At 33.4% G+C, this 15,389-nt stretch overlaps 1 protein-coding gene across 2 annotated transcripts in view; it reads left to right on the top strand.

The window, feature by feature from the left end:
- The window catches only part of LOC145668536 (calcitonin gene-related peptide type 1 receptor-like), a 1,245,332-nt gene that overhangs the window by 615,335 nt on the left and 614,608 nt on the right, over positions 1-15,389 (top strand). For both annotated transcript variants that reach the window (XR_014128034.1, XM_081736520.1), the window contains exon 3: positions 10-74. Coding sequence is in view for 1 of the 2 variants with exons in the window: in XM_081736520.1 (XP_081592646.1) it covers positions 63-74 (12 nt within the window). In the remaining variant the exon portion in view is untranslated. The remainder of the gene's footprint in view (positions 1-9; positions 75-15,389) is intronic.

Here is a 15,389-nt window from a genome sequence, read left to right on the forward strand (position 1 = left end):
CATTTCTAGAGTTCCCTGAGAGCACACATTTAGAATTATTTTGAAGTCATTTCTATCAAGGGATGTTTCAGTTGGTAAGTAGATATCTAGCAGGTGTACAAGTATAAAATACTTATGTCAGACAACAGATGCTAGACCAATGCAGTTTGTACTATAAATATTTCACACTGCGCCATTTTCTTGTGTCATTAAGAAATGTCAGACGCGCAAGAGTGATAAATTGGAAAAGTGTGTGCAAAGTGTTGTGCTGTTGTGTTCAATATACACAAATTTATTCCGAACAAAGATCATTGGCAGTCAGCATCAATTTTGTGTTTTCATTTGAAGAAAACTGCTGCCTAATCATACCGATTACTTCAAGAAGCTTATGGTGAGCATGCTCCTTCGCAAGATACATGTGAACGGTGGTTTCGGTGTTTTAAAAGTAGTGATTTCGATTTTGGAGAGAAACAACATGAAAAACTGAGAAACTAAACGTTACCGATAATAATTGGCCTATTTGAACCGTTTGCTGCTTGGAAAAAACGCCAGACTACCGAAAGAGGCACCACAAGGTCATTTCGCTTCATGACAATGCTCCATCAGACACGACAAAACCGGTTCGCGACCCGTTGAAAGCTGTCAGCTGGGAAGTTCTACCTCAAATAGCTTACTCACCAGATTTTACTCCTTTGGATTACCACTTGTTTGCATCGATGAATCACGCACTTGCTGAGCAGCACTTTGGTTAATACGAAGATATGAAAAATTGGCTCGAAGAATGGTTCGCGGCAAAAGAGGAAGATGTTTACTGGCGTGGTATTCACAAATTGCCCGAAATGAAATATGGAAATGAAATACATACTAGGGTGAGACAGGGCCACACCCAGTCACAGAAGTAGTGATGAGCAAATGCAAGACCAAGACCACGTGGGTCTTGGTCTTTGCGTTGGAGAACTTGATCTTTCTCTTTCTTACCCAGTCTCAGTCTTGGTCTTGCTTGCAAGAGTCTTGTATATCTTGCTTGTAATAAATTTTACGTTTTCATAGATAAATCTTATACCGGATATAAGATAAAAGCTCCAGCGTCCGGTATAACAGATAATAAAAGCTACGCGTATCATAGCCTGACATTTTAAATGTAATGTTGTTCACCTTCAATTTACCTGTTCACACAACTACTTTTCATAGGATTTCCCAGAAACTAATCATGGGCTGTCGTAAATGAATCAAATGATTTCCAAAGTAAATGAGATACTGAATTTCTTACCAAAGAGTGTTCAAATGAAAAGATACAAAACGTCGTATGGTACAAAGCAAACCGGTTGAAATAGGAATAAACCGCTTCGGGATAACGTAGTGCGACATCTAGGTAGGAAATACTAGAGGAGGTCTGGGGAGTTTCATTGCTTGATTCTCTTAACCAAATTACTAATTATGGTCTGCATATTTTTAATATTGTTTCTTCTTAAGGCTTTTACAGACTGTAGTTAAGGCAAAACGAGTGCTTATGTATTTAAGCCTGTTAATATGCATGTTTGTTTATGCATACACTAAATAAATAGCAACTTACAGGTTCTACATTATCGTGTAATCTTTCTGTAATGTAAGCTGCATTAATATGATAGGTATTAGAAATAAAATTGCTTTTATAACAATAATAGCTACAAAAATAAAAGATCTTGAAAAAATCTTTATTTCTTAGAAGTAATATTTTTGTTTTCTCCTAAGAAAAAAAAAACTTGTTAAACGCACCGAAGTGTAACATACAATCAGGTACAGTTTATGTTGTTAAAAATGTTAACTACAGAATCAAACATAAAAAATGTTATTTTTGTCCAAAGGAATCTTGACACGTGCTTAAAAGATCCACGTGTCTGACATGAATCGAGTATACTTTGAATATTTCATGCGAAGATCTGAGGGTTGGGTTGTCAAAGGATTTGTAAATGTGATCAAGTGGACACGTCGACCTTTTCAAATTCATCTACGCCCCCCGCTCGTCCGTTCATACTCACCCCCAGACCACTTACCATTCTGAATAACAGAAAATTTTCCATCTGTAATATTGGATTGTATAGAGGTCTCTAATCCACAGAAGCCCTGAATCTCTATTCCTTCGTCCCGTCATACAAAAGCATGAAATGTAATCCTCTAATGGAAAATCCTACTACGACAAACATCTATCGGAAGATTACAAGGAATTATTTATTTTATCCTACTTTCCTCTTCTTCGCTTTCTCCATTCAGCCATTTCCGAATACGGTGTATAAGTTCATTAATTTTGCATGCATTAAAAGAGCGCAAGAATATTAGTAACTCTTTTCCTTTCTTAGAATAGCCCTTATATATTGGAGTTTTATTGTTAACAGTGATTTGAATTGCAAGCCCAAATTGTATGTTGAGCTGGGCTAGGTGCAAAAGATATATCAGACACAAATATGTAATATTTTGCTTAAATAAAAAAAACTACTTAGAGTTCATCAATTCTTTTCGTCAACAGGCACCTATTTTCTTATGCGAGCTATATAAAAACAAACGTCAGTTGCATTACAGACAGAACAATATATTTACTGTTGTTAATATTTTGTGTACAGTAGCGTCTCGTCACATAATTTTTCAGCCAAAAAATTGCACTATTTTACTTTTAACTTTCTAATTAACACGGTTGATGGGTAATTTCCCTTATTTGGAAGATATAAGATCCTTAAAAAATTAATTGAAATCCTTAATTTAATGTTGCAGTGTTATGTCCTTTAAGCGATAGAGCGAGTATGATCAATGAAAAGTAATGATTGTAAAATTGTGAAATGAGTGTAGGAGGAAACGGGGGGAAATCAATGGACGCTATAGTCCAATGGAATGTATCACAAACTGGTATAGCCTCGGATCGAATCAGTCCCCTCTCACAAGAGATGAGCCCTCTACTACAGGGCCGGGGCCGCGGTGGCTCAGTGGTAGAGCGTTCACCTCTGGTGCTAGGGGTCTCGGGTTCAAACCCTGCTTCCGTCAAGTGAACTTTGTGGTGGACAAACACCGTGTGCGTGGGTTTTCTCGGGGTTCTCCCGTTTTCTCCCACTTTATTCATTCCACCATTTCATTCATTACTCATTATCACCGTCTCCTTTAGCCTAACCGGCATAACCGTGGGACGTAAAACTCAAAATTTCATTTCATTTCATTTCTACTACAGGGCCCCATCTCTCAAGTCAGTATGTTGGTGACTAAATGCTAGTTGAGAATTTAGAAAGCTTCTCACGCCTCGAAACCTTCTGCCGTGTACAGCGAATAGTACAGAAATGTTTACTTCAATGTATCAAAGTAGGTACTTTCCCTCTGAAAGAACTCCTGGCTCCGAAATACTTTTTCTTTATGATAATCTCGCTACTGCTGCTCAAAGAGATAGAATCGGATATCTTGGTTTGTTTTCGTATTCTCCTTCAAAGAACAGAATTTGGGCAAAGGCATTTGTGACTGGAATATTAGAGAAGAACTCTCCCTCTGTTCTCGTTTCATGACCAGAATTCGTAGATAGATGCCTCAGCTGTTCCTCTAGTTGAAATTGACACCCAATTTCCACGCTACCAACACCTAAATTGTTCTTTTTTCTTTTTTCTTTTCGTGCCTTTAGCGTCATTACCGTGTACACCTTGGTACTTGTTCCTGAGTAGAATATGTTGTCTTTGAGAACTCTACATCGTAAAACTACATTGAATTATTCAATAATAAACTGTCTCTGATTACTTTGTTAATTATTTATATTTCCGTGTTTGGACTCTGTTACTATCATTTTAGATATTAAGATTTTAATGCTTGTAATTATGAACAATGAACACTAGTTTTAAAAATTGATTTATCGAAAAAGAGTCATGTATTATATAATCGGACACCATTTGTAGTACATAATAAATGAAGTACATAATTTTGAAAATAATAAATTGTTCAGTACTTGCATAATTCAAACCATTCAAACGAATTTTGTAATGTTAGAACAAGACAACGAATAACTTATACAGTCAGGTACAATTAGGGAGGGGGCATTCAGTACAAATTTTCATATAATCTTGCCTACCACAACCTAATGCGCAAAATCTCGAGCAAGAGCTTCGCCGATAATTTGAAAAAGAAAAAAGAAAAAGAAAAGAAAAAAGTAAACGCTTATATTGCGTTGCGTCTACACAACTTATACGGACTGAGACTCTTGGTCTATTTGAGATAGCTTGCTAGAAACTAGAGTTAAAACCTAGAAATATCAACCAAAATTAACAAAATAATGGTACGATAATTACAGATTCTTTCAATAATTTAAATTAAACAAGAGAATGTGTGATAAGAGCTTAACCTGTCATAAGAAAGCAGACATTTTCCTCCTCTTTCTACTGTTCAGCCTTATACTTTTGAATGTACTAATTGATGCTTTTGGTAAAATACTGCATGTCGCTAAAACCTGTTCGTAGCACTACCAAAAACCTGTATTTTCAGAATCGAAAACGCTATGAATGCTAGCTGTAAGCTAGCAACGTTTGTAAGTATTGTGGTCTCGTGTTGTTAGCAGACTTTTCATTCGTACATAAGTCACATTTTGATATAATACTCTTAAGTCATTTAAAGTTTGTTAGACATGCTTTCAGATAAATAGTATGCTCAACTGTGAGGATAATGATCACTTAATCAATTAACAATCTATGGTTAGAGGGTTTGCAGTCAATTCACTAAATTAAAGAGAAAAAATATTTTACTTAATTCAAAAATATTTTTTTAATCGCATCCTGTGTTTACGAGTTTGAAAAATTTATTACGTATCCATCTATACCAAAGAATGCCAAAATAGATGACAAAAATAGTGTCCTAAAATGTAGCAATTTGTGAATAAACTATATAAGCGCTAACATAAGTTTCCACCTGAATAATTCCATTCTAAGAAGAAAATTAACTACACGTTTGGTGAGTTTTTATCTCAAGCTACCACGTCTAAGGTTCTTCTTCCTGTCTTGCAAAGAAGCTGATAAACGTTAGCGCCTGAGCTATTTTGTTTAGGAACAACGTTCATGATACTTTCTTTCTATAATAACCTGAAAGGTGGGGAAAGAGTAAAGAGCAAATTCAACATCCAAAATGCTTAACCTTGATTGAGAGTTAACAATTATATATACCCACCACAATAAGATGGTGAAAAGGTTTCTTAAAACAGTAGAATTATATTTATTTTAGTGATACATGTGCTGAATCTATATTAATACTATTCATTATTATTATTATTATTATTATTATTATTATTATTATTAATAATAATAATAATAATAATAATAATAATAATAATAATAATAATAATAATACCAATTTAAACCTTTTCGTTGTAAAGAACAATAACATCAGGACACTCGTTTATCGAAGGAATCTGAATTGAAAGATTATCTATTTTATAAAGATGTCTTAAAACCTCGAAGTTTCACGATTACAGATTTTGTATTCCTTTTTCGCTAAAGTAGACGGATGGTTAAGGAAAATAAATGATTTTGAGACAACTTGTGCATTGAAAACGTGCAAAATAGGTAGAGAATTTGAAGAAACCGTACGGACACGATTCTCCACCACAAAACCCACACAGTCCGGGAGTGAATCAGGAATTCCTCGCAAGAAAGATAAGCGCATTTCCACTGAGCCACCATACTACGTACATATATATATATATATATATATATATATATATATATATATATATATATATATATATATATATATATATATATATCACAAGGTTGCATTGTCTTAAAATCGTATGAATATAAGATAGTTACCATCTTTTCATATTTTTGTTATACGATCTGACAACTTAAAGTTATTGTTAATAATGGTTAAATTTATCCTTAAGTGGTACTATGGTATCATCTAAAATCTTGATTCCAATCTAACATTACTCTTAAGATTTAATTATATTATTCGTATTATAATCTATTACTTATTCTTTACTAACACCCATGTTTATATTATATTGCCATATTATATAAACAACCACTCGTCATATTGGTATTACAATAATAATATAAAAAGTAGAAAATAGTTGTTGTAATATTTGTAATACTGAGATAGTCTTTGTCGGGGAGAAAAGTGACAAAGTTAGTTAACAGAATGCCTGGATCAAAAATTACCTACATATTCTGTATTCGTTTTTGCTAGCCGAGGTTACTACCCACAAAAAGGTTTACGCCCTCTACCTAGGATGTCATATTCTGTGTATATACAATACTTAAACCAACGCAGATCAGACATCAGTTCATCCAGCAACGGCTTAATAGTGATACATCATTAGTTTTAGCTAACTATACTACTGCGATATTCCTAATAAAATAGTACAATGGTAGAGATTACTAATAATTAGACAAATTAGGAAAATTCATAAATTCATTTGCAAGTGTTTGTTTCCTAAGTTCAAATTAGACCTCTATTATAACATATGCATACATAACTTGTATATCTCCAAATTGCTTTTCTCCTAATTTCTCCCTTTACATCTCTGGGACTGTATTATTAAATTCGAATTTAGTGGAATAGGGATATGTATATACCTTGATTGAATCAATAATCCAGGAGCGCATATACTGGAACTATATATATATATATATATATATATATATATATATATAGGGTGGCTTATTTTAATCTTTTAAAATATCTCGAAAACGTTTCAACATAAATGAACCGAATTAAAACTCAAATAGGAAATGCCATGGGGCACATCGAATGGTGTTATCATGGTGCCCCCCAGAGTCACCCTTCATGAGGGATCAGGGCCCAACTTTGAAATTTTAAATGGAAACATGAGTCGAGTGATATTTCTTTAAACACTGAAGAGCGTTCTGGCAAAACATTTTTTGTATGGATCACCGTTTTAAAATTGGCCGCCAAGACATGGTCCCTGTATCAGATGAAACGTCCAGTACCACTAATATCAAAACGATTAGAGATAAACGAACAGAATAAAACTCGTATAGGAAATCACAGTGGGTATTTATTATTCCACAGCTCGAGAACGATGCAGCAAAGAAAAAGATGATTAAAATAAAAGTAACTTAATGCAAAGAAGGAGCGTAATTCCTAGAAAACTGTCGCTGCAACTTCCCTCCTCTGAAATGGGAAGGAATGGTAAAAGTGCAAATGAGAACAATAGTTTTTTGGAAATTGAATCTACGCAACAAAATTATCTGAAATGTGTTTTTATAAGAGATAATGTCTCTGTAATGAGTAAAAGTAGGTAAAATTCGTGATAAAGGGTACCTTCCATTTTTTTGCATGCAATGATTTCATGCAAAAATCAATCAACTGAAATGCAAAACAAAACTGTCGAACATTGCAGTTTTTACAATTTGAACGAGGTATCACTCACCTCATGTTTCCATTTAAAAATTTGAATTTGGCTCTGGACCCTCCGGGGGTAGTGCGACAATATCATTCGATGTGTCCCATTACCTTTCCTATTTGAGTTTTTGTTCGGTTCATTTATCACATTAATAGTACTGGACGTTTTATCTGATACAGGAACCATGTGTTGGCGGCGATTTTGAATGCTGTGACCAATATGGAAAATCCTACCGCAGCACACTTTAGTTTTTAAAGATCTATCGAACGAGGTATCACTCGCCCAATGTTCAATTTAAAATTTTAAAGTTGGGCCCTGGGCTCCCATGAATGACGGCTCTGGAGGGCACCGCGATAATACCATTCGATGTGCTCCATGGTCTTTCCTATTTAACTTTTTGTTTGGTTCATTTATGTTAAACCATTTCGATGTTAGTGATACTGGACGTTTTATCTGATACAGGCACCATGTCTTGCCGGCCATTTTGAATACGGTGACCGATATGAGAAAATCTTTTGGCACTACGCCTCTTTAGTTTTTAAAGATATATCGATGCATCACTCGCCACATGTTCCCATTTGAAAATTTAAAGTTGGACCCTGAGAATCACTGAAGGGCAGCCCTGGGGGACACCGTGACAACACCATTCGATGGCATTTCCTTTCCGAGTTTTTGTTTGGTTCATTTATGTTGAACCGTTTTCGAGATATTTCCGTGGGAAGATTAAAATGGGCAACCCTGTATATACATACATACATACATACTCACACACACACACACACACACACACACATATATATATATATATATATATATATATATATATATATATATATATATATATATATATATATATATATATATATATTCTTAAAACTTTTAACTAGTGGGTAAAAAGATTGAAATTTCTACCATGAAAATGTCTACAGAGTGACTTTGTTGGACATACTTTGCGATTGCACCAGGTTAACAGTGTTGTCAAACCAATAAAGTTATATTTCTTTGAATAGTACTACGTCGTATTATTACAAATTTCAAATCTACATATTAAATAAAAACTTAAAATATCACATTTATTAATCAGAGTTACAAACTACTCTATTGTCTAACAAACATGCAAATTATGGAGGCTTCAATAACATAAGCGATACGAATGCGACAATGCACATTCAAGTACCTCGGTGTCCAATACTATAATCATGACATGACGTATTGTGTTATGAACAGAAACAAAGTTAAAACAGATTTTAACTTTGTCATTTTTCAAGAGGCTTTATTTAATAAAACGTGCTTAGATAAGTGAGCTATTCAATCCCATGGACAATTTTCAATAGATATAAAGATCCGTTCAGAGCTATTTCGTATCTCAAACTCTTTCGGAGATATAGTAAATAATGCTAAAGTTTCCAACACTGTTTAAAATTATATTATACTGAGAAGATGGCACCTAAGGAAAGTGTGCACATGAATGGGCTATTTTGAAGTAGTACAGCTATCTTTACCAATGATTCTCATATCTCCCGAATGGTTCAAGATATTATATTGCTATAAACGACGTTATATTTTTTGTGTTTTGAAACCAATCTACGCCCCGTCAGCTTCACTTGTGTCATTACTGTTACAGGAGTCTCCAAATTTTGGTTATTTTTCGATGTTTGTGATATTGTAGAATCCTTAGTTTATACCAGTTAATAATAAAAGTGTGATATTATATGTGTCAAACTGTATTATATGTGTCTGATTTCGTTTACTATGCAGACATGAAGTATGTAATAATATGATGTAGTGTCGATTAAAAGAAAATCTTTTATATTGGGCTGAAAACACTGTTAACCAGATAGTATTTAGACTATGTCAAACAATGTTTCCCTGTCGATGTTTGCATAGTACGGAAATTTTAGCGTTTCTATCTGTTATCTTCAAAGTTACAAAAAACTATCAAGGTAAATGTTTGTGCATATTTAATATACAGTATCTCATCTCCCTTAAAATAATCTTTCGTAAGGATCAAGCTCTAAATGTGTATGAACAGTGTTAAGAGATAAGTTAAGAGGAAATGCTCAATAATGAATGAAATTCCATTGAGAGAAAAAGCATTCACAGGGTTCAGCTTTTATAGCTCGGAAGCTAGCAAGAAACCAGATAGCTATAGCAGTTCTTTTAGGAAATGAATGGTAAAGTGATCTGTTAAGAAAATTTTAATAAAGATCTATAGGTAGAATATTCTAGCTGAAATCTAGGCTTACAAAAGGTTTCCAATCAGCTCTTCGTTCATTTCCCAGTGACTACAGAATAGTTTTGCAAAACATGTAAGATTGAAACTTAATCTACATTATTTTAATATTCTGGTCAACACATTTTCTACCTTCTTTTTTTATTAGATCGCCATCTCCTCTGAAGAGGAATTTTTCCGTATTTTATATTTCTCTATGTTTTGATTTTTCTATAGGATTTTTATTTTGAAAATTTTGCTGCAGAAAAAAAGAAGAAAAGAAAGAAAAGAAAAATAATTCATAAATTAGCTGAAAAAATTATTTTAGTAACATAGTGTATAAACACAAAATTATATGTTAAAAAATTTACATTGAAAAATTTCTAAGCGTTGAATTCATATCATCAATGGAAGTGATCGATGCAATGTTATAATAATTATAGCAAATTCATTACAAATTAAAACAAATAATTGTGCGGATGCTACTAATTTTTTAAAACGTGAAACAAATCTATTTCATCACACACTTCTACACCTAGCACTCCATTTTCGAAAACGACAAACACATTCACTGTTACCAGAACACAGAACAGGAACTGGAGACCACAGTTTAGCACTATAAATTTAAAAAAAGAAAGAAGTCCAAGTTCAATATCTTAGGCAAATCTTCAGGATTAGTGATAAAAAGTTGAAATAAGAATATAATGCCAGCGAAGAAATATAAAGGGAAATAGAATGGATTTACTAAATAAACTTAGAAAAACAAATCACTGTCCACCACTATGTTTATACTACTTATTTTAAGTAAAAAATTTTATCCAGCTCTCGTACTGATGGGAAGGATTATAAAATGTTGACTGCATTTCCTCTCTGTATTGCTACTGATTTTAATTCTATAATTGTCTTTATTTGTAATCTGACTCTTTATCTGGCTAATGATAAACGTCAATTACTCGTGAATTTAGAATATAATACACAATAATGAATGTAAAAATTACACAATTTGACTAAATACTCACATGGAATTATTTTTCATTTACTTATTTAATTTTGTTTATTTTAATACTGTCTCAAATAAGGTACTATTCATTTTGCAAATAATGGGTAAATTCAAGAGTGAATTTTGGTGAATCTAATGAATAAAGAGTAATGATCAACACATTTTGCCTCCAGTTCATTGGAAACGGTAATGAACACTTTCATATTGTGTATTTATTATATCTTAGATTGGGTATGGGATTTCCTAAGATAGTAGGGATTTAATTGAGCTGCACACATATCAACAAGTGGCTAAAAGATAACAAATATTAAGTATTTCGCACAGAATACACAACACATATTGTAGCGTACTCTCGTCTGTAAGCACATTTTACATGCAACCCACACAACTTTCGTGACGTTTCGGTTGCATATGAACTGGGTGCGGAAAAGGAATCTAAGAAACATAAATTTTATAAATTCTTCACTAGCTTCACAAGCAAAATCAGACAAAATGAGCTTGATGATACCAGTTGTGACCTTAACTTGTTGGTAAAATTTAATCAAATCAAGAAGTATTCATAAAAACACTAGTTTGATTATGAATTTTTACTTCTATTAAAACAAAAGACCAACCAATATAAGCAAAAAACATTTTATTTTCAAGGAGCAATGTGTCTTTTTCGCATCAATGAAGCAGAACTAGCTCGATTACGGTTCAATGAAATATAACTTATTGAAAGCCTATACCTTTCAGCTTTTCTGCGACTCGGCAGACAAATAGATTTATTAAATTCATTTTAAGTTGCTACACCATAATATAGTACTTTTTAAATGTAAATTTTAAAACGAATCCTAATACCAAAGAAGTAGTACGAAATGGATCGATCTGGCTCAACATTCTTCATAAGAGGCCAACTCACAAGCCCCTGGGAAAATGACCATCGTGCACCGTGAGCCCACGGTCTTTTACGACCTAAAATTTAGGGGTGAATTTAATCCCTTTTATGAGCACTTTTAAGGGGTGTATTCATTCTCTTTTATGACCACTTTTAAGGGGTGAACTCGTTCCCTTTTACGAGCCCTCCCTGGGAATTGACCACCATACAACGTGAGTCCATGGTCTTTTACGACCTCCATTTTAGGGGTGAACTCGTTCTCTTTTATGAGCATATTTTCCAACCCTTATTTTAACATAGCACATCACACAGAGATTACGAAACATAGTGAAGATTAGATAACACATAAGAGTACATAACATAACAAGGGTGTATTCATTCCCTTTTATGAGCATATTTTTCAACCCCTATTTTAACATAGCAGAAATTACACTGAGACTATGAACACACAGCAGAACAGAAATACATAGCACAGCTAATAAAAGAACATGGCTTATTTTCCAATCCCTATTTTAACATAGCAGAAATTACACTGAGACTATGAACACATAGCAGAGCAGATAATAAACACAACCACCTCCATTTTAGGGGTGTATTCATTCCCTTTTATGATTACTTTTTCAACCCCTATTTTAAGACAATGAATACCTATGTAACATAGCGATTCGATACGCTCTTTGAACCGATTTGGATGAAACTCGGAATATGGGGGTTTTCGACCATGCTGAGTACGAATATCATACTAATTTTTACCTGGGTCCTATAGTTTATGTTGCATACGCCCTTTGTATGACAATTTTAACCGATTTGGGTGAAACTCGGTATATGGGGGTTTTCGGACATGCTGATTACAAATATCATACTTATTTTTATCTGGGTCTTATAGTTTATGTGGGATACGCCCTTTGTATGACAATTTTAACCGATTTGGATGAAACTCGGCATATGGGGGTTTTCGGACATGCTGATTACGAATATCATATTTATTTTTACCTGGGTCTTATAGTTTATGTGGGATACGCCCTTTGTATGACACTTAAAACCCAATCACTCGTAAACGAAGCAACATATTGGGACCGTGTTTCCACAGCAATATGTCATCAGGTACTACATGTCCCAAAATTAGTGGTCATCGAGGTCAAAGGTCAAAATACTTAAAACCCAATAGCTCTAAAACGGATCCACATATTGAAATGGTGTTTCCAAATCTAGTAATAGGTCATCAACTAGTGCAAGTTCCAAAATTAGTGGTCATCGAGGTCAAAGGTCAAAATACTTAAAACCCAATAACTCGAAAACGAAGCAACGTATTGAGGTGGTGTTTCCACATTTAGTAATTGCTCATCAGGTGCTACAAGTTCCAAAATAATGACCATCGAGGTCAAAAATTAAAACTCGAAAACGGAGCCAAATATCGAAGTGGTGTTTCCACATTTAGCAAGAGGTCATCAACTATCACAAGTTCCAAAATAGTGGCCATCGAGGTCAAAGGTCAACATACTTAAAACCAAATAACTCTTAAATGGATCCACATATTGAGGTGCTGTTTCCAAATCTAGTAACTGGTCATCAACTACTACAAGTTCCAAAATAATGATCATCGAGGTTAAAGGTCAACATACTTAAAACCTAATAACATGAAAACTGAGCCACATATTGAGGTGCTGTTTCCACATTTAGTAATCGACCACCAACTACTACAAGTTCCAAAATAATGATCATCGAGGTCAAAGGTCAACATACTTAAAACCTAATAACACGAAAACTGAGCCACATATTGAGGTGGTGTTTCCACATTTAGTAATTGCTCATCAGGTGCTACAAGTTCCAAAATAATGACCATCGAGGTCAAAGGTCAAAATACTTAAAACCTAATAACACGAAAACTGAGCCACATATTGAGGTGCTGTTTCCACATTTAGTAATCGACCACCAACTACTACAAGTTGTAAAATAATGATCATCGAGGTCAAACTCGAAAACTGAGCCACATATTGAGGTGCTGTTTCCACATTTAGTAATCGGCCACCAACTACTACAAGTTCCAAAATACTGATCATCGAGGTCAAACTCGGAAACGAAGCAACGTATTGAAGTGCTGTTTCCACATTTAGTAATTGGTCATCAACTAGTACATGTTAAAAAATCATGACCATCGAGGTCAAACTCGTAAACGGAGCCAAATATTGAGGTGGTGTTTCCACATTTAGTAATAGTTCATCAATCACTGCAAGTTCCAAAATAATGACCATCGAGAGCTTGTAAACGGAGCAACGGATAAATTTTGTACAAAGCAGAAAAAGTGAAGGAGGAATAAATTTGAGTGGCCTATTCAATTTTGTACCAACGAGAAATGCTATTTTAACTAGCTGAGAATTATATGTCTTCTTGTACTAATTAAATAAACGAACGAATATTGTACCAATGAGAAATGTCATTTTTCTAGACCATGTTCTAATATTTAAACAAACGAAGGGGTGAATTTGAGTGACCTATTCAATTTTACACTAACGAGAAATAATTGCGTATTTTAAATCATTTTGTACTATTTAAAGAAACAAACAATCGGATAAATTTAACCGGCTCAGAAGTTCAATACTATTTTGTACTCTTGAGTGAGCTTTCCAATTTTGTAGCAAGAAGGGCCATTTTTTAAAACTAACTCAGAATTTCTTTTAATTTTTGTAATACTCAAATTTGGATGGAGTGTTTAGTTTTGTACGAACCAGAAAAATTTGATTGGATTATTTCCTTAGGTACCAACTGGAAAAAGTGAAGGGCCATTATTCAAATAAACGAAGGAATAGAGTATTTAGTTTTTGTACCAACTAGAAAAAAAGAAGTGAAGTATGAATAAAATTTAGGTGGACTATTTTCTTTTGTACCAACTGGAAAAGAGAAGAAGAGCCATTTTAACAAGTTCATAATTTCTGTAACGAAAGAATAATTTCGATGTTCTACTTTTTATACCAACGAGAAAAAATGAACTAGCTGAATATACGAAAGAATAAATTTAAGTGACCTATTCAATTTTGTACCAATGAGAAATGGCTCAGCAAAAGGCGAAGAAGGACTATTTTATATAATTTTACTACTCAAATAAACAATGAAGTATTTACTTTTGCACAATTTTGGAGTATTCAAATAAACAAAGGAATTATAATTTGTGTCAACTCTAAAATCAATTAAACGAAGTAATGCATTTGAGTGAGCTATTTATTTGAAAAACCGAAGTTGAGTATTTTATACCATTTTGTATTATTTCAACAAACAAAGGAATAAGCAAAAAAGGATCATTTTATATCATTTTAAACTAGTCTAATAAACGAAGGCATAAATATGAGTGAGCTATTTAATTTTGAAGCAACCAAAGAGCCCAATGAACGAAAGAACAATTTTGGGTGTTCTACTTTTTATACCAAACAAAGAAGAACCATTTTGTACTACTCAAATAAACGAAAGAATAAAATTGTACTAACCAGAAAAAGCGAAAAAAGACCATTTAACTAACTCAGAATTTATATACGTTTTGTTTAGGTGTCTACCGAGAAAAAAACAATAAATACCATTTTATGCCGTTCAAATAAATGAATATTTAGTTTTGTACCAAGCAAAATAAGAAAAAGAAGTGAAGAAGGAATAAAATTTGGATGGACTATTTTCTTATGTACCAACAAAAATGGAGCAAATTTGAGTGGCATACATATTTTTGTACCAACGAAAAAAAAATGAAACCGAAGGAGGAATAAATTTGGGTGACCTATTCAGTTTTGTACTACGCAGAAAAAAAGAAGAATGAATAAAATTTGCACAAAAAAAGAGAAGAAGGTAAAATTTAAATAGTTCAGTATTTATGTACATTTGGTACTACTAAAATAAACGAAGGAATAAAACTGAATGTTCTACTTTTTATACTAATCAGAAGAAAACGGAGAAGGGCCATTTTATTTAATTTTGTAGTACT

Source organism: Thermobia domestica, chromosome 13, assembly GCF_964235325.1.
Source record: "Thermobia domestica chromosome 13, izTheDome1.hap1.1, whole genome shotgun sequence".
NCBI classification, from domain to species: Eukaryota; Metazoa; Arthropoda; class Insecta; order Zygentoma; family Lepismatidae; genus Thermobia; species Thermobia domestica.